Source organism: Perognathus longimembris, chromosome 21 (assembly GCF_023159225.1).
Source record: "Perognathus longimembris pacificus isolate PPM17 chromosome 21, ASM2315922v1, whole genome shotgun sequence".
Taxonomy (NCBI): Eukaryota; Metazoa; Chordata; class Mammalia; order Rodentia; family Heteromyidae; genus Perognathus; species Perognathus longimembris.
The window spans coordinates 11,444,155-11,469,535 of NC_063181.1; the positions used below are offsets into that span (position 1 = coordinate 11,444,155).

General features: G+C 39.3%; 1 protein-coding gene across 2 annotated transcripts; it reads left to right on the forward strand.

The window, feature by feature from the left end:
- The first annotated feature begins 3,165 nt into the window (after positions 1-3,165).
- Positions 3,166-12,068, forward strand: Npy5r (neuropeptide Y receptor Y5). 2 transcript variants are annotated; one of them, XM_048330715.1, is made up of 3 exons: positions 3,166-3,195; positions 4,923-4,945; positions 10,439-12,068. In XM_048330715.1, the coding sequence occupies exon 3, from the start codon at positions 10,448-10,450 to the stop codon at positions 11,786-11,788; it is 1,341 nt and encodes a 446-aa protein (XP_048186672.1). In that variant the 5' UTR covers positions 3,166-3,195; positions 4,923-4,945; positions 10,439-10,447; the 3' UTR covers positions 11,789-12,068. The 2 variants fall into 2 exon arrangements, with proteins under 2 accessions (XP_048186672.1, XP_048186671.1); XM_048330714.1 differs by lacking the exon at positions 3,166-3,195 and adding an exon at positions 3,962-4,079.
- The last annotated feature ends 13,313 nt before the right edge of the window (positions 12,069-25,381 follow it).

Genomic DNA, 25,381 nt, shown 5'->3' on the forward strand with positions numbered 1-25,381 from the left:
ATTATCTTTAAGTAGTTGTACAAAGTAGTTTCAAGTCAACACTTCAATTCATGAGTACGATGCATCTTGGTCAGTGTCCATCACGTTTTCTCCATCTGCCTCAATCCCGCCCATCTCCTCAAGTTACCTGGATCCAAATATTATGAAGGTAGTTCCCTTTCTCTCTCCATTTGTCTGCCCTTGCTCCCCTTGATATCGCACCCCTGACAAAATACGTTTCAGTAAAGCCACACTGCTAATTTGGGATAAAACCTGATTAAAAACTCAGGTGTTTGACCTGTCCATCACACACATATGTATGTGATATATGATCATATAAGTACAAATATGTGCACATTTATCACACACATATGTGTGTGTTTAAATGTGGGAAATTTACTTCCAAAAGAGAATTGTTTAATCTCTCTGGAATTAAGTCACTGTTTTTACATAAAGTTTTTACATAAAGATAATGCATTTAGGCAGAGGAGCTGAGGCTCAAAATGTTAGAGCACTAGCCCTGAGCAAAAGAGCTCAGGGACAGTGCTCAGGCCCTGAGTTCAAGCCCTATGACCAGCCAAAAATAAAACAAAACAACAGCAACAAAAAGATAATGCAAATGAGCTAGTTCTATTGATCATGCCATATGACAGGCAGAGTGGCTGTAGTGGTAGATTACTTGCCTAGCATGCAACAAGTCTGTGTTCAGTCCTCAGTATCCCCTAAAAAGAGGGGACATAGAATATTTACTTTTAATGAATACCAGCAAATATTCTTAGAGGAAAAAATATGTCTAGTAATGTTGTTTTCTCTACTTACCCTGTCATTCCTGTAATAGATCAGAACCATGTATCCTTTGAGATTGTATCAAAATAGAACAATAACCTTAACCAAAACACCAGGCATGTTTCTCGACACAATAATACCCCAGGCATGATTGTTGAATAATTTGTCTTAGGAGTCCCTAATGGTCTATAATTTTTACCTCTACCAATAAACCTTTTCTCTTAACCTGTAAGGAATCATGAAAACTGGGAAACAGCCAGGCTAATTTTGCAATATGAATAAAAATCCACTTAATTTCCCAAGGGAGCACTTTCAAAATAGCGAGAAGGGAAACTACAGAGTGCAGAGATGGACTTTAACATTCTAGTGCCAGGGGCTGCACTTCCTCTACGTGACTGCTATGCAAGACTGATGAGCTACTACTCTCTTGAATCCTTTATGCTATCTCTGTATGCAGCATATGCTTGACCTTTTTCACTTGACTAATACTTAAAAAAAAAAGATTCTTACTCATTTGGTCACTGTGTGTCCTTAATACTGTAGATGGGAATTTAAATAAGGAATGTCACCTCCCTTTTTTGAGACATGCATGTTTATGGTTCTCTGGGAAAAGAAAATGGGCAGGTTACCAGAAACTATCTGGGCATTTTATTTTCAGTACTTTTAACAATGACCTTGTCTCCAACCTAAAGTTTCCTCTTGTCAAAAGGAAACAAAATTGTGGTGAAAACCAAGATACTTATGTTGCATTTTCCAGTATGCAATAGCATATGATATCCATTGGTGTTTGAAGGTAATCTCTGTGGGTTGCATTAGAAGCTGTTTTAAGTGTGTACAGGGGATGGGAAAAAATGGGATTGAAAAAACATTTTAAGTAGTTGTATCAAAGGGTGTCAATATAATATGTCAGTTTATGAGTACAATGCATCTCCATTATTAGCACCCTTAAAGGCAGGAGTTTCTGCGGCAGTTACATTAACTGTACAGTCGTTGAAGTTAAAGTCTAAGTTTAAGCGCTTGTTTTCTCAAAGTCTTTCCTGTGGGTGCCTCCATCCTTTCTCCCAGCCTAGACTCCACGGGTCAGACCAAAATGCCCTTTGTGTTTAGCCACTGTGGAAAGCTTGATGTATCTGAGATAAAGCAAAGAGGAATAAGAATAGTAACTTACTTTCACAATGCACTTAGGCCTTCTTGGGTTGCTCCCTAGCTGGTGAAAGGAGGCCAAGCTATCTAGATCCCTGGAGTATTGAGTGTTAAATTAGCAGAACGGGGGTACAAGAATCATCTGACCCCTGGGGGAGGGGGGGATGGCGAGCCATGGCTGCCCCAGATGTGACATTTGCAAGTTGTAACGGTCCTATGAAAGGCAGCTTCAGCTACCAGAGTGCCGGGCCAACACGGTTGTACTCAGAGACACCAGGGTTGCCACATGGTGGTTCGTAGAATACACCTCTTGTCATGCTGTACTTCCTACCCCTCTCCCTTCCCTCCCTCTTCCTCTCCTCTCTCCCTGCCTGCCCCCCCCCCCCCGCACACCCACTCACATGCCTAAAGTGTCTGCTGGCTAATGATGAGTTTAAAAGCAGGGCAAACCTAATGCAGATTTGAAAAACACCCGGAGTGGGAATCGCGCTGTGTTGAGATCAGAAGCCTGGCACAATTTTGGTTTGCCTGCTTGTGGGCTGCAGAGTTGATGGCTGGCTTGTTGGTTGGTTTGTTGGTACCTTTGCCCAACGACCACTCTCTTCGCCCCTTCATCTTCTTTTTTTCTTGTTACTTCGCATCTCACCCCCCCGCAGCTCCCCACCGATCGCCCACACCCACCCACGCCCACGTCGGTGGGCACGTCCCGCGTGGCGTTCGGGCCCACTCTGTCCTCCCTACCCCTCCACCTAGACCACGTCTCCCTCCCATCAGGAAGATGCTCCTCTACAGAGCTGGGTTCTGACTCGCTTTTGTTTCTGTGCCACCCCTTCTCCCCCAGAACAAAGAGATCTCCCCCGGCCTTGAAGCGCTCACTCAGAAAGTCGAAGCTGATACGCGGGGCGCCCACACCCACGCGGATCACGGGAGCTCCGAGACAAGGATCTCCTCCCCGGGCCAAGTTAACTTGAGTCTGCAACCAGGCACCTGGGTAGCGGGGCTCCCGCCAGACCCGAGAGAGCAGCAGGGGTAGGAGCTGGGGTACCCTGGCTTCGGCCCTTGGGGGACGCTGGAGCGGAGCAGACTCCCGGGAGCAGGGTCTCTGTGGGGAGGGGGGTGTCCCTCGGAGGAGTCACGTGTTCCCCAGGCGCCTCCCGAGCCCTCCAGTCTCCCCCGCCCGCCCCCTCCTCCCCTCCGCCCGCCTCGGGTCGCGTCCTGTCGCCGCCGTCGCCGCCCAGTGCCGAAGCCACCGCGCCGAGGAGCCGGCAGCGGCCGGGGCGCCCCGAGGTACAGGCCTCCCTGCTGCCCCCCCTTGAGCTTCGGATGGCCCTGAGAGGGGATCGGGCGCGTCCTGGTGGGGGTGGCCAGTGCGCTTAGGGCCCCCCCTGGAGCCGCACCCCTGTCCGTGGTGCTGAAGCCAGGCGGGCTCCGCCAGGGCTGGGATGGGGAGCTGCAGGCAGCCTGGCTGGGAACCTAGGGGTTGGGGGGTAGGGGTGGGGGCAGGCAGTGGTCACGCCTGAAAGGAGAGCGGAGGGGGATCGGGTTGGATTCTTCTCTGCCCCGGCAGGTCCCTCGAGTCCCCCAACTCACCCGAGGTGGAGCCGGCGCCGGCGGGACCCCGGGAGAAGGTCTGGGACTTGCGCCGGTGTCTTCTGGCTTTGGGGAGGGGTGGATGGGGAGCCCCCCGTCGCCTGGGCGAGCTCCAGGTGCAGCTCGATGGGGTGATCTAGGCTGGGGATATCGTAGCCCGAGGGGTGCCGGAGCTGGTTGTCTGTGGTAACCCAGGTGTGTCGGGGACAGGGGCTCGGCCACGGGGCGCCACTCTGCCTGTCCAACTGTCCTGCTGTCCCGAGGCTGGCGGAGACCCAGGGGGCCGCTGCGCTCCTGGCTCGCGCTCCCATTTGCAAGGTGGCCTCCCAGGTAACGCGAGCCAGCAGCCTTGCCACACACCTGCATCCCAGAAGAAAAGAAATTCTTAGCCCCAACTTTGCAGACCTTTTTATGCTGCAAGAGACATTACAGCAAAGCCCCCTCCTCTGCCCCCCCCAAAGAATTTGTCACTGTCCACGGAAACGACTTGAGATTCTTTCAGTGGCATTTTGCAGCCTGGATGCAATTGGAAATTTCAGGTTCCCAAAGGAAGAGAAACTGTGTGGTTAGAATTCAAAAAGGTGGGTGTTGGTTAGCCCAGCAGAGCTGTATTTCTCTGTCCATTTCCAATGCTACCAGATTCTAGCTTTAAGAACAAACCGTGTGAATATTCGGGAACATGGAATTTTGCCATGGTTTCAAGATCACAGCAGAATTGATGACTTATCATTGGTACAGTGTTAGCTTTATTATTTTGTGTGATTGGCATCTTTTGAGAGAAAGATAATACGCATTTTTCTAAGACAGAAAATCATCTAAACAAATAAACTAATTAAATCCACAAACCAGTTCTCTGTAGATCCTCATGTTATTCTTTTAAAGGACTATTTATTCTCTTAAGATGTTTAAAACTTAATTGAAAAGATTTCATTTGTCTAGGGGTCAGATGACAGATCAGTATATGAGGAAATTACAATAAATGTTTACAAATTGATTTATTAAAGTTATCCCTGACCAATGAAAGGTTTTCTCCTCTTTTTTAAACTCAGAGAATTAAAGTTCAGTGTTTTAGCTGGGAACTGTTTTAGGCAGTAATTACAGCTGCAAAGCGCAAGAAAGAAATACATGTAGGAACTGGGTGTGTAAGAAAGGGTTCACATTCTGTATCAGATTTTTTCTCTGAAATATTATTTCTATTTTCCATTGTTAAAACCCTCTCTCTTTGGTTCTACTTCATAATTCCTATAGTAATGCAAGATGAAGTCAAGTTCTCATATGACATGGCCTTCATTACTTAGAGAACACATGTGCTGCATATACTGTACAGGGTTCATTATAGTACTTGTTGAAACAGATTTTGAAACATTTTGAAACATTTTTATTGTAGGTTTGTTAACCGTGTTTGTTTGTCTTTTATTTTCCAGGAAGAAAAAAAGAAGTGAAAAGGGTAAGTTTAAGGGGGAAAATTCCTTTGTGTCTTCCTTCCTTCCTTTCCTTTTCTTTCTTTAAATTTGAAAGTAATTCCTCTAGTTTAGACTTCTAACTTTCAAAGTGATGGCTTAAATCTTACTGGATGATTTTGTTCCCCCTGTTCTTTCCCCACTACCAGAAGATACTTCTCTGTGTGTGTGCTGATACTTGGGGCTTGCACTCAGGGCCTAGGTGCTATCCCTTAACTTTTTCACTCAAGGCTGGCATTCTACCACTTGCATCATAGCTCTACTTTTGGCTTTTGGGTGGTTAATTAGAGTTAAGAGTCTCATGGACTTTACTGCCTAGGTTCGATTTGAACTATGAACCTCAGATCTCAGTCTCTCAAATAGCTAGGATCACAGGTGTGAGCCACTGGCTCCTGACAAGAAGACCCTTTTAAGGAAACTGAATATCAAATCCACCCCATCTTCATGATGATCTCCAGAATTCAGTGATGAGGAGAAATCATGCCTTGAGGCTAAGACTGACAGAGTGCTTGCTTTGTGCAGAATACTTTACATGTTATGTGTGTTTATGTTTATCTGGTAGGTTGATGGGATGGGGCTAGGAGAAAGTTAACTACACATTAACACCAAAATAAAACAAATGAATGAATGGATGGATGAATGAATGCTACAAGAAAGAAGACACAGAAGAAAGTATCATCTAGTCAGTCTATCAATTGAAACTTAAGTGTTCATTATACTCAGCAACAGTGCAATGCTGTCTGCTCTACTGAATTGAGTAGCTCATTAGAGTCATAAGAATGCCACTCACTCATTCAGCCTCCACTTGCAGCTTTGCAGTCAGTCTGCAGCTACCACATCACTTTGAATTAATCCCTCATAGAAAGCTCAGTCCACATTACAGTGTATTGGTTATTTTTATACCACCAAAGCAGAGCAGAACATGGCATGTCAGCAGGTCAATAAAACTTATTGAATGAGAAGAGGAAGGAAGGAGCAAATAATTTTATTTAGCTATTCATTAATGAAAGGAACTCTTTTAAACTACATATAAATTATCTACTTTCTTAAAATACTTAAATGACTTAAGAAGGGAAAGATATTATTCTCAATTTTTGCTCACTTGCCAGTGATTACTTAGGATAACATTTTCTTCCTCCAATAACTAAGGAATCAGTACCTTTTATTATTTAATAAATTAAATAGTTTATGCTCCTATATTTAAAACAGAAGAAGTTTACCAACTCTGAAATCTTCCATGTTTCTTTTTTAGTTGAATAAAAATATGTGATATTGTTTGAAATTTGAGCTTCCTGTTGGTTATATGTTAATTTTATTAAAGAACACATCCAATTTAAAAGGTTAAAAGTGTTAGACCATCATTTTTGTATGCATAAGTTTCTGCACATTGCACTTTTTGGCCATTTAAAAAATTCTCTAATTTCAGTAATGCCATATAGACATATACATAAGAAAGCATGTATCTATCACATATATACTACGTTATGAGTATTTCCAGGGTGATTCATTTGTTATTTTAAAACCGAGGACATTAAACTGCTTTCAAGATGGTTATGAACAAAAATTGACTTGGTATCTATTATGCTTAATGTACCTCCCTACCATGAAATTAATTAAACTTTCCTCTTATCTCCAGTTAGAATGGAATTGATTATCTTGGAGATAATCTGAATTTTAGACTAAAAACCACATTGTTTCATTGCCACAAATTTAACTATATTTCTTTTCAGAAAATTCTGTGGAGCAATTTTACTCAGAATGAGCCTTGTATCTGAAGAAACACAAAGCAAATGTACAAATGTTACCCTGTTTCTCTCTTGTCCTTACCTTGATAGTAGAGGGAGAAAAAAATCAATTAGTAACAACCACCTACTACAAAGTTAGGAGGAAAAAATTGATTCAACATAGTAAATGAGAGCCAGGCATGGTGATACATACTTGTAGTTTCATCACTCAGGAGGTTTTAGGTAGAAGGATGGAGACCAATCTAGGCTACATAGTGAGTTCAAGACCATCTTTGGCTACATATGGAGACCTTACTTTAAATGAAAGGAAAGAATGAAGGAAGAATAGAGGGAAAGGAGGAGGGGAAGGAGAGAGAGGGAGGGAGGGAGGGAAGGGAAGGGAAAGAAATGAAAAGAGGGGAAGGGAACAAGTATGAAAGTAAAGGAGGAGAAAATAAAAAGGGAAGGGAAAGATGGAGAGGAGGAAGAATGCAAGGAGGAAGAAAAGAAGGGAAGGAGTCAAAATAACAGTTAAGCAAGAACACAGTCACAAATAGCCTGTGCTATTTGTAACACATGATAATGAATAAGATAACTCAAGCCAGAGGATCATCAGAATCAGGAAATTAAGCAGAATCAATAATCAAAGCTGCTTTCATTAGAAGCCAACTCAGCTATCCACGGGATTTCCAGGGAAGCGATTGTCTAGTCATAAGGTGAATGAGTCAGGAGGCACTGCAAGTCACTTTTGTACCAGTCACCCTTGTCCTCCAGAAGCAGTACCCACGTGGATTGCACACCAATGTTAGCTGAGATGTTTGGCTATATCTATCTTAACAGGAATGCAATTAACATGTGGATTTCCATTACCAAGTGATCAGTAGTAAAATCTGTTAAAAATAAGATGACTAGACTCTTATTTCAACCAGAGTCCTAGACAAGAGGGCCAGCTCTGGGGGTGCCAACATGTCAGGGCAGACACTCACTGATTAAAGAGAGGGACAGCAGTGGAGAACAGAAGAAGGCATTAGTTCATCATGAGCAGAGGGGAGCTAAGCACTTAGTTCATCTTCACTGTACTGGCAGAGCTTTAGGATTAGACCTCTCTAGCAAGGGTGAGAGGTGTTCATAACAAAGCAGTTCTAGTCAGATTGTCATGACTGACCATTATCTCAGTGCTGGGTACAAAGGGGTTGCCTAGACGTTTTGATCTCCATTACCACTTGAGGGGAAAAAGTCTAGTCCCCATGAGATAATGACTTGTGCAACTCATGGCACAACCTTGTCTTTAGAGGTGCTTGCCTTTGTTTGGGGGAATTCTCCTTCCTGAAAAGCTTGCTGTTGTTTGTGGTCATTTCAGTCCCTTATTGTAAAGGTTAGGATATGGATTCCTATGAGTTCTAGACTCCAAGGTGACTGCCAGATTGAGAAACTCAGAGCAAAGCAGACAGGGGCATAATTGAGGAAGCGATGTCAGGTTCTATCCTGCTTTGAGCTAACTTGTGGTCCCGAGTGAAGAGTGTAACTACCTCCAAGTCTAAGTACTAAGCAGATTCTAAGTACCTGTGATACTAGTTTTAACTAATTGTATGTTAAACTGAAGTTAATTTATTTAAGATGAATCTCCACATGAAAGACTTTTCTATGTGTAAATTGATGGGACCAGAATCTTTAGGTCGGGCTGGGAATATGGCCTAGTGGTAAAGTGCTCGCCCCATATACATGAAGCCCTGGTTCGATTCCTCAGCACCACATGTACAGAAAAGAGCCAGAAGTGGCGCTGTGGCTCAAGTGGTAGAGTGCTAGCCTTGAGCAAAAAGAAGCCATGGACAGTGCTCAGGCCCTGAGTTGAAGCCCCAGGACTAGCAAAAAATAAAATAAAATAAAGCAAAAACAGAATCTTTAGGTCCTTCATAAATTGAAGATGACATTGTTGACTACATGTTTAAGTACACATGTCACTTTTAAAGTTTTAAATGTAACTTTTCAATTATAGATATAGAAATAAACATATACATATTGATAGGTAGCAAAAGTGCTTTTATAACTAAGTATAAAGAGATCCCTATAGAGATGTCTATTCATTAGAATTGTCATTTGCTACCTTGAGTTTTCTGTAGGAAATTTTTATTTTTTTAAGAAAAGGGAAATGTTTGCTTTTACTGCACAGAGGAAGAAATCCCTTTTGTCTGTTATGAATATTCTATGGGCACTTCAGTGTTTCATCAATTTAGTGATGGTACTAAGGGGGAGTGGCTGAACTTAGGAATTCACATTCAGTTTGCTTATTCAGCTTGTGCTCTTCCACTTGAGCTATACTTCCAGATTATTTTGTGTGTGTGTATGTGTGTGTGTGTGTGTGTGTGTGTGTGCGTGCGTGAAGGGGTGTATTTATTTTTGGAGATGGAGTTTCTTTGACTTTTCTTTCCAGGATGGTTTTAAACCACAATTCTCTGGATCTCGGTCTCCTAAGTAGCTAAGATTACATTTTAAGTCACCAGCACACAGTGCATTGTATTTTCAGCTTGGTAAACATATATTGGATACCAAGTGTATATACTTACAACCTGGGGTAATGTTCTATGCTTAAGAAAATTGACAGATTTAAGTTACTGGATTCTTGTTTAAAATTTTCAATCTCTTTTAAATATTAATTTAACACCTGCAGTAGTGACCTTTCTGATTGGTATTTTGGTGAAGAACCAACAAATTGTTCTTAAACATTACTTGTAAGTAAATAAAGTCAACTGGAGCCATTTTTTATAATTTAATTTTATTGTCAAGGTGATATACAGAGGGGTTACGGTTACACAGGTAAGGTAGTGAGTACATTTCTTGTCAAACTTGTTACCCCCTCCCTCATTTTTCTCCTGCTTTCCCCCACAATTTTTCCCCCCAACCAAGTTGAACATACTGCAACATATTGTCTTGTAAGTATCACTGTTGCTTTTGTTCACCCTTTGTCCTTTGTCTCGCCATTTTTATTATACCTGTTCCTTCCCTAATTCAAATAAACATATGTACAATGCCCAGGGTACCAAAATCAAATGTTGCCATTACAATGGCACTAATCAAAGGAGATTATGTCCAATTTCGTAGACTAAGTAATACATTAGTTAGATAACTTTCAGTTTGCCCTTGATTCATGTAGAAAAGAACGGATACCTGTGACCAGGTAATTTTCACTATAGAATATTAGTCATGAACTATTTTTTTTTTTTTTTTTTTTTGGCCATTCCTGGGCCTTGGACTCAGGGCCTGAGCACCATCCCTGGCTTCTTCCCGCTCAAGGCCAGCACTCTGCCACCTGAACCACAGCGCCCCTTCTGGCCGTTTTCCATATATGTGGTGCTGTGGAATCGAACCAAGAGCTTCATGTGTAGGAGGCAAGCACTCTTGCCACTAGGCCATATTCCCAGCCCCAGTCATGAACTATTAAAATGATGTTGTGAGGTTCTTATCGCCTTGCTCTTTGCTCATAATATTTCCCACACAAATGTAAAAGCAAAGTCTTCCACATTAGTACAAGTGCGCACAGTATAAAACTGGTGATAACCTTAAATGTGCAGTCATTGTTATTGGTTGAGTTTGAACGACAACATGCAACCAAGCAAAAAAGACCTTTCTAAATCTTCTTAGAGGAACAAAATAATGGGGCCCAAATTCTAAAATATAGTTTCTCTCTGAGTGGATTAAGTTTTAGTACTCATGTAATTTTTTTCTGAGTTGTTAACAGGTGTCCTTTATTCCAAGCAGGATTTTAATATGGATTTAGAGCTCAAGGAGTATGATAACAAGACTCTGATTGCGGAGAACAGCACTGGTGCTGCTCGGAATTCTGATTTCCCAGTCTGGGATGACTACAGAAGCAGTGTCGATGACTTCCAGTACTTTCTCATTGGGCTCTATACATTTGTAAGTCTCCTTGGCTTTATGGGAAATCTCCTGATTTTGATGGCGGTGATGAAAAAGCGCAGCCAGAAGACGACTGTCAACTTTCTCATAGGAAACTTAGCCTTCTCGGATATCTTGGTTGTGTTGTTTTGCTCACCTTTCACACTGACCTCTGTCCTGCTGGATCAGTGGATGTTTGGCAAAGTTATGTGCCACGTTATGCCTTTCCTGCAGTGTGTGTCCGTTCTGGTTTCCACTTTAATTTTGATATCGATTGCCATCGTCAGGTATCACATGATCAAGCATCCTGTATCTAACAATCTGACCGCGAACCATGGCTACTTCCTCATCGCCACCGTGTGGACACTGGGTTTCGCCATCTGCTCCCCGCTTCCAGTGTTTCACAGTCTGGTGGAACTTCGGGAGACGTTCGGTTCAGCACTGCTGAGCAGCAAGTACTTATGTGTGGAGTCGTGGCCGTCTGATTCCTACAGAATCGCCTTCACCATCTCCTTATTGCTCGTCCAGTATATTCTGCCCTTGGTTTGTCTCACTGTAAGTCACACCAGTGTGTGCAGGAGTGTCAGTTGTGGATTGTCCAATAAAGAACACAGACTGGAAGAAAAAGAGATGATCAACTTAACGCTGCATCCGTCCAGAAAGAGTGGCAATCAGGCCAAAGTCTCCAGCGGCCACAAGTGGAGTTACTCCTTCATCAAAAAGCACAGGAGACGATACAGCAAGAAGACCGCCTGCGTGTTGCCTGCTCCGGCCAGGCCGTCCAGGGAGAAGCATTCTCCAGCCCTTGCAGAACACTCGGGCTCCGCAAGAAGCCAGCTTTCTTCCTCCAGCAAGTTCATCCCCGGGGTCCCGACCTGCTTTGAAATGAAACCCGAAGAGAACTCAGATGCTCATGAGGTGAGAGTCAAACGTTCCGTGACCAGGATCCAAAAGAGGTCTCGCAGCGTCTTCTACCGACTGACCATCCTGATCTTGGTGTTCGCGGTGAGCTGGATGCCTCTGCACCTGTTCCACGTGGTGACTGACTTCAACGACAACCTTATTTCAAATAGACACTTCAAGCTGGTGTATTGTGTGTGTCATCTACTTGGCATGATGTCTTGCTGTCTGAATCCAATTCTATATGGATTTCTTAATAATGGGATCAAAGCTGATCTGATGTCTCTCATTCATTGTCTTCATCTGTCGTAATTCTCACCGTTGATCACGTAAAAATTAAATATTGACGACTCCATCACAGTGCTGTCTGCACAATAAGTAGAACTATTGTTAACACGTGGAATTAAATTTATGTACAAGAGTTCTTCTGGATTTGAATGTCTGTTCACAATGTGAGCGTTTCAATGTGTTGTAATGTAATTACTCTGTGTATTTGTATAGAGTTATCCATCTAGGCTGTCATTTCATTACAAGAATTTCATGTGATCTGTCAGTCAACGAAGGATGTCTTTGTTGGAAATAAAAGTTAATACCTAACCAACTCAATGTTCTTGACAATAAACATAAAAAGCAAAAATATTTTTCCTGAAGATATTTATCTGCCCATTTGAGATATTTCCTTTAGGTATATGTTCTCATTTCTATCCTCATTGCTATCTGTGTTGAGTTTACGATAATACAAAAATACCTAACATATCCAGGAAATTGTAACTAAATGAAAGATGTACTCTTAAATCATATTTATAATTTTAAACATCAGATATATTTTTGAAAATTCTGCACAAATATTACTATCCCATATTACTGAGAAGGGGTAAAATTATAAATTTAACTCTATTTCCTAGTAATATACAGTTGATTTACCAAGTAACAGTAAGTTTTAAATTTTTTCTTGATTTGTATTACATTAAACACCCCCAATAAAGCTACTTTCAGATATGTCATCTGTTCTAAATATTAAATCTAAATTACATCTGTGTTTCTAACTATTAAATACTTTTAAAGACTAAGTGTTCACAAAGACTAAGGTTCATAGAATGTAGAATTTCATGTTATTTCCGTATATTATTATGTATACAATATGAAGTTTTTATGCTGTCTTACTAAACTTAAGTCAAATGTTTCAACTCTATGAACTTTTTTTTTTGCTTTTGTTAATCATTTGTTTGGTTGCTTGCATTTTGTTTATGTGTTTGTGATGCTGTAGGTCAAATCTAGGGCCTTGTGCATGATAAGCAAGTATTCTGCCACTAGGTTACATCTCCAGCCTATTTTGACAACTTCTTTTCAGTCCTGTAAAGAAAAAGTTACTCCTTGTTAAGTATTTGGACATATGGGTTATATGTATGAGATCATATTGATGTCTTTTTTTCAGAACTTATAGCTGATTTAAGCATTTCCCCTGTGTTGATTCTTATTCTGACCAAGTTAAAAAACAAACCAATAAAACCAAATAAAACACTGTTTTGAAGTAACTAGGAATTTCAATGTTTAATCAACTACAAGTCCAGTATCTCTTTTGAGCTTTGGTTCCACCCCATTCTCCTTTCCCAAAGGATGTCAATATACAGAGGGAGTTGCTGTGGGGAAAATAGTGCTGGACACCAGGTGACCTCTGGGGCTCCTGTTGACCTCCAGCATGGTACATCAGCCTCGGCCACAGCTGTATCATGGATGGTCTGTTCTGAAAGTCAAGGTCTCCTCCACCTCTGTTTTCTCAACACAGTGCTCTGCTCTGTCCATTGTGTGGTATCACCTTCATAGTCATATACCAGCACTCTTCTCCCCAGTTGCTTTCTAGATGGGATACCCCACCTGCTCTTAAAGCATGCTTTCCTCTATCCTATTTGGTGCTGTATGAATGTACTTCCTCAAATGTTTATATTATGTTCCCAAAGGAGAGAAAGTGTGTCCACCCTTAATTTTCTCTCATTCTCTCTCTTTCTCCTTCCTTCCTTCTTTCCTTCCTTCCTTCCTTCCTTCCTTCCTTCCTTCCTTCCTTCCTTCCTTCCTTCCTTCCTCCTTCCTCCCTTCCTTCTTTCCCTTCTCTTCATTCTTTCTTTGCTTCTTAAGGGAATCTACTTATTTCTACTTTGTAAGAGTGTCCTCAACCAATATTATCCTTTTTTAAACCACTCTTTGTATGGCCTATATTAAAATTATGGTCAGAACATCAAGGTGTGCTTCTGGAATATGAGACTTTTATTATGAAAACCTTTTCCATCTTCCAATGCTTGGAGTCAAGATCTTTGTCGCCCCATGAGCAAAAATAAATCTGTACTGAAGAATGAAAGGTTATTTTAAAAACATGAGTGTTTTCAGTTTCACTTGAACACTCAGGTTCAAGGTTTGCTGTGAGTGTCCAAAAGGGGAAAAAAAGAGAGAAAAAAAGAACTTGTTGATGAGGACAAATAACAAACAGGGAGATAATCCATCCTATTAGTGTAACTAATGTTAGGAAATACACAATAACAGTCAGACTTCCCAGATTTTATAGTGGTTGATAGATGAGTTTAGTTAAACTAAGTACACTAACCTGGGGCTCTTAAACTATTGAACTCAATGGAAGTAATTTATATTTCCTAATTAGAGATGACTGAATGTTTTTAATAATTGAAAGTTAAGCAGATTGAATGGGTTGTTGGACTCAAGTCATTAAGGTTGGGATTAATGGTTTTAGAAAATTAGTATGAATGAGACTTTTTTCCATGGAGACTTGCTTAGTGAGTTAAACAATTTTTGTTCAGTCAACTCTCCATTGCTCAAAGGCTGATTATATAACTCTGTTTTCATTCTCTCCTGGAGTCTGACACATTCTTGCTCTAATGCACCCTCTCTAAACCCATGGCTAGGGGAAATAGATGGAGCTGAAATTAGAAACAGTCAACCTCATTGCTTTTTAACAACTATTTTAAAATATTTAATTCAGGAAGCAGGTTAAATTGAGTTTTAGTGGTTAAATTATTGCTGTTCGAGGTGTTACCTATTAAACTGTTGTGAAAAGAAAATACTATACAGGAAAAGTAAAGCAACCAAAATGATGAAATAAAGAAGATGTTTAAAAGGATTATTTTAGCCAAAAGATATTTATTGAGTGTTTCACGCTGTCATTTGAATGTCACCTCTATAACTCATGAAATTCAATTGCCATCATAACCATGTTAAGAGGTGGCACCTTGAGAGATCATTAGGTTATCATGACACTTTCTTCATGAGATAAGGTCATTATCTTGGGAGTAGCTTTGTTATTGCCAGTAGCTTCTTTTGCTTCACCCCCTTGCCCTGCCCTGTGATGCCCTCTGTAATTAATGTGAAGCAAGAAGGCCTTGATCAGATGCTCAGAACTCTAGAACTCTAGAACCATTTAGAACTCTAGAAACCCAATGTCCTGTCTTTAGAATTTACTCAGTCTGGCTGGGTGTGCTGATTGCATGCCTGTAATAACAGCTCTCAGGAGGTTGAGGCAGGAAGATGGAGAGTTGGTTCAAAGCCACCTAGGATTCCATTAAATTAATTACATGGTAATGAATGATGCAATACACAAATATGTGTGTGGCTTCCTAAAGCTGGCCATAACCAAGTACCACAATCTGGGTGACCACAAAAGGCAGAATGTGCTTGTCTCACAATTCCCACTGCTGGAACTGTGAAACCATTGTGTCCATGGGGTCAGGATTCCATTGAAGTCTAAGGAAAATTCAGGTCCTGGCTGGAGCCTGAAGTCTGGTCAGACCTCAACTACTCAGACCGAATGACAGTCCTCCGTGCTTCTTGCAGCTGCTAAACTCGTTTCTTCCTTGTCCAACGCTGCTGCTTCTCCTTGTGGGTCTCTGTGTTGAGAAATCCTTTTCTTTGAAGGATAACAGTCGTACTGGATTTCTTCCCTGCCTTCCAGTAGACTTTCAACTCATCTAATTATATGCTCAAGGACCTTGTTTCTAAGTAAGGTCACATTCTGAGGTACTAGGGGGTTAGCATTTTGATATATACATTTTGAAGGGGGAGACATAATACAAACCTAAACATCCCACCCACTCCCTGTCCTTTCTTTTCTTCTTTCTTTCTTTTCTTCTTTCTGTCTTTCTTTCCCTCCTTCCCTCCTTCCCTCCTTCCCTCCCTCCCTCCCTCCCTCCCTCCTTCCCTCTCTTCCTTCCTTCCTTCCTTCCTTCCTTCCTTCCTTCCTTCCTTCCTTCCTTCCTTCCTTCCTTCCTTCCTTCCTTCCTTCCTTCCTTCCTGTCTGTCTGTCTGTCATGGGGCTTGAATTTAGGGCCTGAGAGCAGTCCTTGAGCTGTTTTCCTCAAGGATAGTCCTCTACCATTTTGAACCTCAGCACAACTTCTGGTTTTCTGGTGGTTAATTGGAGATAAGGGTATCTTGGACTTTCCTTCTCCTGCTGGCTTCAAACCACAATCCTTAGATCTCAGACTCCTGAGTCGCTAGATTACAGGTAAGAGCCACCAGCATGCATCTACTCTTGTACTTTCCACAGGAAAATTCTTCTTGTTCTTAGTATTCTGCTTTAAATACAGGCCTATAATCCCCGACCTAAATTTGCTAGCCTCTTCTAATCTAAACAGTTGACCGATTTAACAGTATATCTACTTATTTTGCTGCAGAAATACTAATACTTTTGATTTTGCAATGTTACTCTAAATCACAGTGGATATAATAAATACTAAGATACACAGATAACTGTAATCACATATCTAATATAAAATTATTATGAGCCAGGATATGATAAGGACATCTGTGCATCCATGTTCATTGCTGGACTATTCACAATAGCCGAGTTGTGGAAACAACCCAGATGCTCCACGCAGATAAGTGGATCCCAAAAGTTTGGTACCAAACATAAAGGAATTTTTATATGGCCATTAGAAAGAATAAAATAATGTCATTTGCAGGGAAATTAATAGAAGTTGAACAAATCATGTTACATGAGGTAAGCCAAGCTGGGGGAGACAAACAGCACCCTTTCTCTCTGACATTCAGAAATTAGATCTATGGGGCTGGGAATATGGCCTAGTGGCAAGAGTGCTTGCCTCATATACATGAGGCCCTGGGTTCAATTCCCCAGCACCACATATACAGAAAACAGCCAGAAGTGGCGCTGTGGCTCAAGTGGCAGAGTGCTAGCCTTGAGCGGGAAGAAGCCAGGGACAGTGCTCAGGCCCTGAGTCCAAGCCCTAGGACTGGCAAAAAAAAAAAAAAAAAAAAAAAAAAAAAGAAAGAAAGAAAGAAAGAAATTAGATCTAAAATACACTAGGATATGATAAACTATACAGGATTCTAGATACTCACACACAGATGTAGTGCCTATGCGACTCTTCATATTTATCGAAGTAATATACATACTGAAATGAACGCCAAGATATGCAAGATATGTAAACAAGAAGCTTCTTTTTTCTTCCTTTCCTTTTTGTTTTTTTAGTTTTTGATGATTCTGTCTTCTCTACCTTCTGTATGGTGTATTCACATGTGTATCTGCAGAAGGGTCGGGGGAAGAGTACAGAACTCAAAGGAAAAAGAATGAAAAAGTGTAGCAGTGGAGTTCAATGGGCACTGATGGAAGTGAAGTGAACAACTCGTGCGTGGGGACAGGATGAAGTTGGAGAGAATGAGGGAACAAAAGACACTGGATGAAAAGAAATGTGCTCCTTACCTGAGTCATGTAATTGTAATCCCTCTGCACATCACCTGCATAATAACAAAAAAGTAAGTTTAAAAAGTGCTAATCTAAAAAATAAATAAAAAAATAAAAATAAAAAGTGCTAATCTTAATACCTGCAACCTGAAAGTTTGGGGTAAAGATTTATGAATACACTGTAATGAATAGTTTGGATATTCCCCTTTCCCCTAATGGATGTATTTATGTTAGTCTGTATTTAAAAGGAGTCAAGGTATATCTATCACCTGACTCTACATTCCCCAGTTATCTCCTGTTTTAAAAATTGTAACTTTTTTCAGATGCTATCTTGCTGACATTTAAACTCGGTAATCTTTGAGACAAAACTTCTAGGCTACCAATAGTCTTTGTCAGGCATTACAATTCTGGTTAGTCCTCAGTAATTGGATATCATACACTTACAGTGTAAAATGCACTTGCCATAGAAATACTTTGAATTTGAGACATTTTTCCACCTTATTTTAAAGAAAGTTAAGTGTCATAAAATAGATGTAAAAAGTTTCATATAGAGCTGTAATGAATGCTATTACATGCCACTTAAAATAAAATTATCACCCAGCAGTGGTGACTCAAGCCTGTAATTCTAGCTACCCAGGAGGCTGAGAACTAAGGATTGAAATTTGAACTCGGCCTGGGATAGGAAAGTCTGTGAGACTCTGATCTCAAAATAACCACAAAAAATCAGCAGATAACTTTGGTTGTAGCAATTGAAGAGGAGAAAACAAAACAGAAAAGAAAAAAAGTACTAGTCAGGAGAAGTTCACTGTAATCTTGGACTTTGAGCTCCTTTGCTCTTAACCTTTATTCATATCACTCACCTAGGATTCTTACACTCAGTACTTAGCAATCTTAATTCTTCCCACGAATCAGCCTGCCACCTTTCACTGACTTTTTTTCCTGCCATTTTCTCACATGTCTTTTACTTTTTCCCTATTTTTTTAATCTTGATTAAAACTAGGACAGAGTCCCTGATGCTCATTTTGATGATTTTTCTTAAGGGAGAATCACTTTCTTATAAGAAAGAATTTCCTGATTTTGACTTCTTTGAAAATGACAATGGAAAGACGTATTTTTTGCTTAAATAAGCTCTGTTTTCATAGACTATCTCCTTAGAGCAATGACCTTCCCAGGTCGCTATACTGGTTCTATCAGGATTTAGACAACAGAAATCTCAAGTTAAAATTTTCCTTGAATTCCTAAGTTCTCTAAGGTCCACTTTTTCTGCCTCTACAAAATGTCTTTGCTGTTTTATCTTCCAATAAGGCAGATTATTTCGCAGTGATCATATAGAGATTTTTTCCCCATCCTACTTTCAAGTATTTATAAAAATTCATAGTATATTATTATGCAACTGAAAGTAACAGAATGGAAGTGATACTGTCAGATAATCTATAGTCTATATAATTTATACAATCTGTAATCAGAAAACCTAAAGAAAATGTTCAGTTGACTTTGCCAGGACTTTGCCCTTTGGAAAATTTATCATTCTTTTTCCTTTAATATTTTCACTTAAGTTCTTTTTCTTTAACATAGGAATTTTTTTAGGATCTTAACAACAGTATGTTAAGTAACCAGAGTATGTTAAGCAATGCAACACTAAAGAGTAGGAAAGGAGAAGTCTACTCATTAGATGGTTGCTGGAGCTTTATAATGGTCAACACACGAAACAGATATTTCAGCTCAGTGTGGTGGTGTTTTCCTAAAATCCTAGCACTCAGAAGGCCCAGACAAGAGGACTGTAAGTTGAGAGACCATATTGTATCAACAACAACAACACCTAAAGCAAGCAAGCAGACAAACAAACAAAAACCAGAAATCCTAAAGCCCCTGTATCCATTTGTAGTCAGTCATTCTCTATTTCTTTCCTTCTCTTTTCTGGAAGTCTGTTTCTGTGGTTTTGTCTTTTCTGGAAATTTTGTTTAAATTGGATTGTAGAATATGTGTCTTTTGTAACTGGCTCATTCAACCATATAATGTTTTCAAAGCTGGTCATTGTGGTATCATGCAGACTGTTGCAATGACTGCTAATTAATACTTTATTGTACTGATACACTACACTTGGTTCAAGAGTCATCTGCTGGCAATTTAAATTGCTAGCATGCAGTGGTACTGCTTGCAGTTTTGATTTTCAGTAATTAATAACCAATGAAGTTAAGCTTCTTTCATGTGTCTGTTGAATATCTGTATATCTCTTTTTTTTTGGATACTAAGTTTGTTGGGGCTTTGTGTATGTGTATCTCCATACCTCAAACCCATGTTTGCTTTTTGCTCTGATTGCCTCGAACTGTAATCCTCCTATTTATGCTTTTCGAGAGCTGGATGACAGGCATGCCATCATGCCCACACTGCCATTGATATGGCAGTCTCGTGAACATTTTGCTCCAACTTCGATCCTTTTGATCTCAGCCTCCTCAATACTAAGATTACAGGCTCAAGCCACTATTTCTTGGCCAGTATCTGTTTGCCTTCTTCAAAGTAATTTCATTGAAACCTCTGTCCATTTCAAATTGGATTTTTTTCTATTGTTGAGTTGTAAGAGTTCTTTATATATTTTAGATAAATTCAAACCTACTACTAGCAAGCAGTTCTCTCATTCTGTGGCTTGTCTTTTCACATTTCTGTGTGGTGTTCTTTGAAGCACAAAAGATTTCTACTTTCAATCAAGTCAATTTGCATATGTAAAAATACATACCTGTATATATGTAAACACAAACACATATATACATACATGCATAGACATATACACATGTAGATATTTGACCCTTTGGTACAATATCTAAGAAATCATTACCCAATCCAAGTTCAGAGAAATGTCTTGAAAGTTTTCTTCTAAAAGCAATAGGCCTAACATTTTTCTCTGTAATCCATTTTGAATTAATTTGCAAATATTTTGACTCAGAGGTTCAGTATCATCATTTTTTATGTGAATGAGCAGTTGCTTTGGCAATATTTCTTAACAATATATTTTTACCTTGGGTTATAATAGTCACCTTGTCAAAAATTAATAGAACATGAAGGGTTTACTTCTGAAACCTGAATTCTACTATGTTGATCTGTAGTTCAAATTTCAGGTAAGTCCCACAAACTCTGAATACTGAAACTTCAAAGTGAGTTTTCAAATCAAGTAAATTTTCCAAGAATGATTTGGTCATTTGCATTTATGTATGTTCATTTTTCTTTTTTCCACCCTGTTTTCTGTAACTCCTACCATGTCTAATTTGGGCTCCTCATAAACTAAGTTTGTTTTAGAAGGTCCTCGATATTTAAATAGATAATCATTTCCCTCAAGCTGTTCTTGTTATTTCACTGTTAAACGGTATTATTGTTTAATTCTCTGCTTTTAAGTGTTGTTTGGTGTTTATTAATATGTATTTGTTGTGATGTATAGTTTGCTGTGTTCTGATTCTTGTGGATTTAAGTACTTTGGTGTTTGGATTATGATTAATGTGGCTATATTTTGACAGCCCTAAATCCATTTTGAGCTTTATCTTGTAACACAAACTGTAACTGAGACAAGGGGCTGGCTGAAAGCCTTCCTTGGCAATGGCTTGATGAATATCCATACTGACTATTACATGCAAATTTGCAAATAAGATAGTTGGCATGCAGAATATTTTCCTTTAAAACTTGACCTCTGGAAACTGACATCAACTACCATTTGAGACATGTTTAGTCACATCTAATTGTGACTCCACTCTGAAAGGCATCTGTCCTTGAATGCATCGTTTGGTTCATTAATAGCATCTAATGTTTGAATAATTTTCTATCTTTTCCTTCCTTCCCCCCATCTATTCTTTCTGATTGTTCTACTTTCATGTGTGTTGCAGTAAACCAATTCATTTGCAAACTCTCTTTACCTTTTAGAGGAAACATAATCCTAGATGTTAAATTGTTACCTGCTACTGGGAAACTGGGCTACTATGGTTCATTGTTTGTGGCAATACTCTAGATAAGTTAGGTGTTGTAGAAGCATGCTTATTTCTCTTTTCTGGTAATTGTAAATAATTATCATAATCTCTTCCTTCTCAGAATAAGCCTGATTCTTTGGCATAATGACAAGTCAGGAGCAGCAAGCTAAATAACAGACTGCCAGCCTGGGGTAGCTTGCACTAGGAGATGGAGCCTCTGGTGTTTCCTTAGTGACAGCTGTGCCATCAAACACACACGGTTGGAATTTCCTTCGTAGACCAGACAGCCTGTGAAAAGGAATTCTCCAGGCTCAAAACTACACACTTTTCAGTGTATTTCCCTCTGTTTTGACTTCTATTTTCTTTGGTGTGTTCCCCACCATTCTGGGGGTAGGTATGCTCACTAGCATCATCTATTTTGATGGTCAAATGTAAATGTATAAATCCATTCCTTTAATGTGGTGGCATTAAACACAGGAATTTATAACTCATTAACCACACTAGCTTATTCTGTTCTAAGAGTGAGTAAATCATCTATTCTAAGAACCAGGTGTTAGTTTTCAGTACAGCACAGAAGATAGCTGAAAGTGATATATTGATCCACTAAGTTTTCATTGTTTTTTATGCATTTTGTGCTATGAATTGAACCCAAGAGTTCATATATGCCTAGTACATGCTCTACCACTGAATCATATTTATAACTCTTGATTTTTTTTGACAAGAACCAAGATCAAGTTGTTTCTGAAATGAAGTTGAATGCATTTATATAGTCAAGGTCATTTTTCACTTATGTTATTTTAAACCCCCTCCCTCCAGTATGAGGAATTTATCTTACATTCTTTCATTTCTGCACAGTTTATCTCAGCTAATTTTTATTTCCTTTCATGTATTTTCATTACTTAACCAGAAGCAAAAAATTCTATTGAAAAGGAATTGCAATGTTAACAGACATTTTAAATAATTTACTTTTATTATCATCTATAAATAAATATATATTAAGTATTACTATGAAGCTGCCAGTATTCAGTTGTTTTGGCCTATTAAAAATGACCCTATCATCATAAATTTCAACTATAAGGACAAGCTTGGATTCAGTTCCACACTGGGGGTTCAGTAGATTAAGACTATTAGAAGGAGGCTATTTCTTTCTTTTTATATATTTATGGTTGTGTGATGCTTGCATTGGGTTAGTTTATTACATAAAAATACCACTATGTTATGTTAAACAGCATGGAGTCACATAAGGGTAGCAGATTCAAGAGGCAGCTAGGAAGTCTTTTGGGAGCATTCGACTACAGTATCTGATCCACAAAGCTGAAATCTGTCAGAATTTATCCTCAGTATCTCCTCACTCTCTATTTTAGGAGGTGGTGCAGAGTTAGTAGTAAAAAATAAAGTATTTCAAGACAGTTCTATGAAAAGACATATAGCAGGTTCTCACAAAGAATTAAATATGTTCTGTGAGTTGGAAATACTCATGAAACCATTGTGGCTCTCAGTTTGAAGACACTGAATCTTCTTTCTTTTATTGTGAAGGTTATGTCTGGAGGGGTTACAGTTACATGCTTCAAGTAACGAGTACATTTTCTTTTCAACAATGTCACTCTCTCCCTCATTCTCCTTCAGTTTCTCCCCTTCTGACTTTTTTCCCTCCAAAGTTGTGTAGTTCATTTCCAACATAGTAAGACACTGGATCTGTAGGCTCAGATTCTGTCACTGTATCCTTCAATTAATTTCTAGAGTGTCTGGTTCTCTCTGCACAAATAGGCTTTGTTTCTATAGTCAGTCTGCTCTTCTGTTCCCTGCTAGTTTCTCCAAAACTCAACTTGTTATTACTGTTTCCTCTTCCCAGCCTCAGTTTCACCTCAGGATTCCAAATGCATAATATATAACATCTCGTAATTGTCTCATTGTTAGCTTTGCTTACATTGCTACTTTACTTCTTTGTTTCCTTAACTGAGACCAAATATACTTCTTGCTTGCTTAGGTACGTGATATTTTTAGATACTGTGGTGAAAAATATCTACATACAAAAGCACATCTCTTGGACTCTTTACATTACCTTTAGTCTAAGAGAAGACCCAAGTGTTCAGTATAGACAGAAAAAAAGTTGCTAATGGGAAAGTTCCCATGGAAAGGAACAGGGATAATCTTTGGAATAGATATCATATTCATATTCATTTCATATATCTGGGTTGGGGTGTGTGTGTGTGTGTGTGTGTGTGTGTATGTGTGTGTGTGTGTGTGTGTGTAATTGGAAAACAAACCCAGGGTTTCACACATACTGGGCAAACACTACCAAGTGCTCCTGTTTCATTTTTCTATCCTGTACTGTAGCATGGCTTTCTCCCTCATAACCATAGTGTGGCTTTCTTCCTCATACTCCATTGCCCTAAGAGGGTCTATAATACTTAACAGTCTTGTTTAAGTAGCTCTTGTTGGTTGATGAATGGGAACATTGCGCTAGAAAGGGTTTTACACTTATTATGAAATGGTCTTTGTGTTTATCTCTGATATGTGATTTCAGGCCTCTTTTTTTGTTTGTTTGTTTTACTCCCCCGGGCATTTTCTTATTTTGCTTCTGTTTTTTTGCATTCTTTTGTACTGCTGATGTCCTTACTGGGTAAAATAGGTAAAAAATTTCTTGCTAAACAAGTGAATCCACAAAACAATGTAGAAAAAAATTAAACAGTTTTATTATTGAATGAGCATTCAAACAGACTGCAATGAACAACAGGAAATTTGTTAAGGAAACTGTAACGAGAATTTTATTGTAAAGAGATGGCATTGATTAAGACACATTGTACTCATAACTTTTGGAATTGTGATCTCTTTGTTCAACTACTTAACAGTAAAATAAATTTCACAAAACAGCAATTGTAAAGACAGAGAGAAGTCTTACTTATTTTTTTAACAAAAATAGGCAACATATTACCCACATGTTTGTTAAATAAATGACATTTCAGACAAGAGAAATTTATAGAACTATTTGCTGTGCGTAGTTTATCCCAAATTTTCTTGATATTGTGGATATCTGTGCTAGATGATTACCCTTATCCAAAATAAAACACCTTCTTTCTCTCTCACACAAGCAGATAGTTGCAATTTAGAACCAGGTATTTAGGTCAAACTCCCACATAGACAGTGAAATAAAGGCTGCATCCCTCCATGTGTTAAATTCAAAGACAAGGATCTAAGCCCCTTTCAGAGAAAGATTCCTGTGTTGTAAAACTATCCAAAGGATGCTTCTGTTTGAAGACATAGACATAAATAAAGGGAGAGAGAAGGACATAATTACAGGTTTTGGAAAACAAATGATCTAAGCATAGATGGTTTCTTTTAGCCCTAGAGGGTTTTTTTTTCCTTTTTCTTTTTTAGATTTCTTTTACCCTTATAGATTATACAGTGTAATGGTAGTCCTCAGGAAAGGGCAGTGTTACCCCCAGGGGTCCTTTAATAATGTCTGGAGATCTTTTGGACTGATAAAACCAGGAAAAGGAAACTGCAGGTGGCTGCTGTATAAAAGTCAAGGATATTTCTAAAGCATTCTGTAAGGCATAGGTCAGTCCCCTTCATCAAAGAAACATCCAGCCCAATATGTCAGCAGGGTAAGGATGAGAAACACCATACTGTAAAGAGGGCTTCGCATCTTGTCACCTAAACTGGGACAATTTTCAGAAAGAAAGAAAACCTGTTAACAATTAAGCTGGGAGTATATATGTATAAACATATGCATGTATGGTCTCTATATATGTTCTCTCTCTATATATATATGCATATTCTATATGACACCGTGTGTGTGTGTGTGTGTGTGTGTGTGTGTGTGTGTGTGTACAATCATCCCTGGAACATTAGTCTATTGTTAATCTGTCAGAATTGGCTTCTACACATTTGACAATTGTCTGCAGGTGGGAGTATAGAGGACTCTCATAGCATGTGAGATTTTTCTAGAGTAAATACTGCTGATATGCTTGGTTTGAAGTTATCAACATGGGGTTGCTAAACATGGAGCTAGAAAGACTTGCACAGTAGCACATCATTACACAGAAACCAAAGAGGTAAATAACCCAAAGAACGAGTAAATCAGAAACCATAGTAAAATAATTAGGAAGTGATGAGTTTGTAATAGTTACCATCTTGGTTTTTAATATGGTTTGTTTCCTGGTAAGTTAGTGTCATGAATAAAATGACTGTCAACAGTTGGTTTACAGATTTCTTGCAAATTTTACAATGTTGTTTCATTGTGTGCAT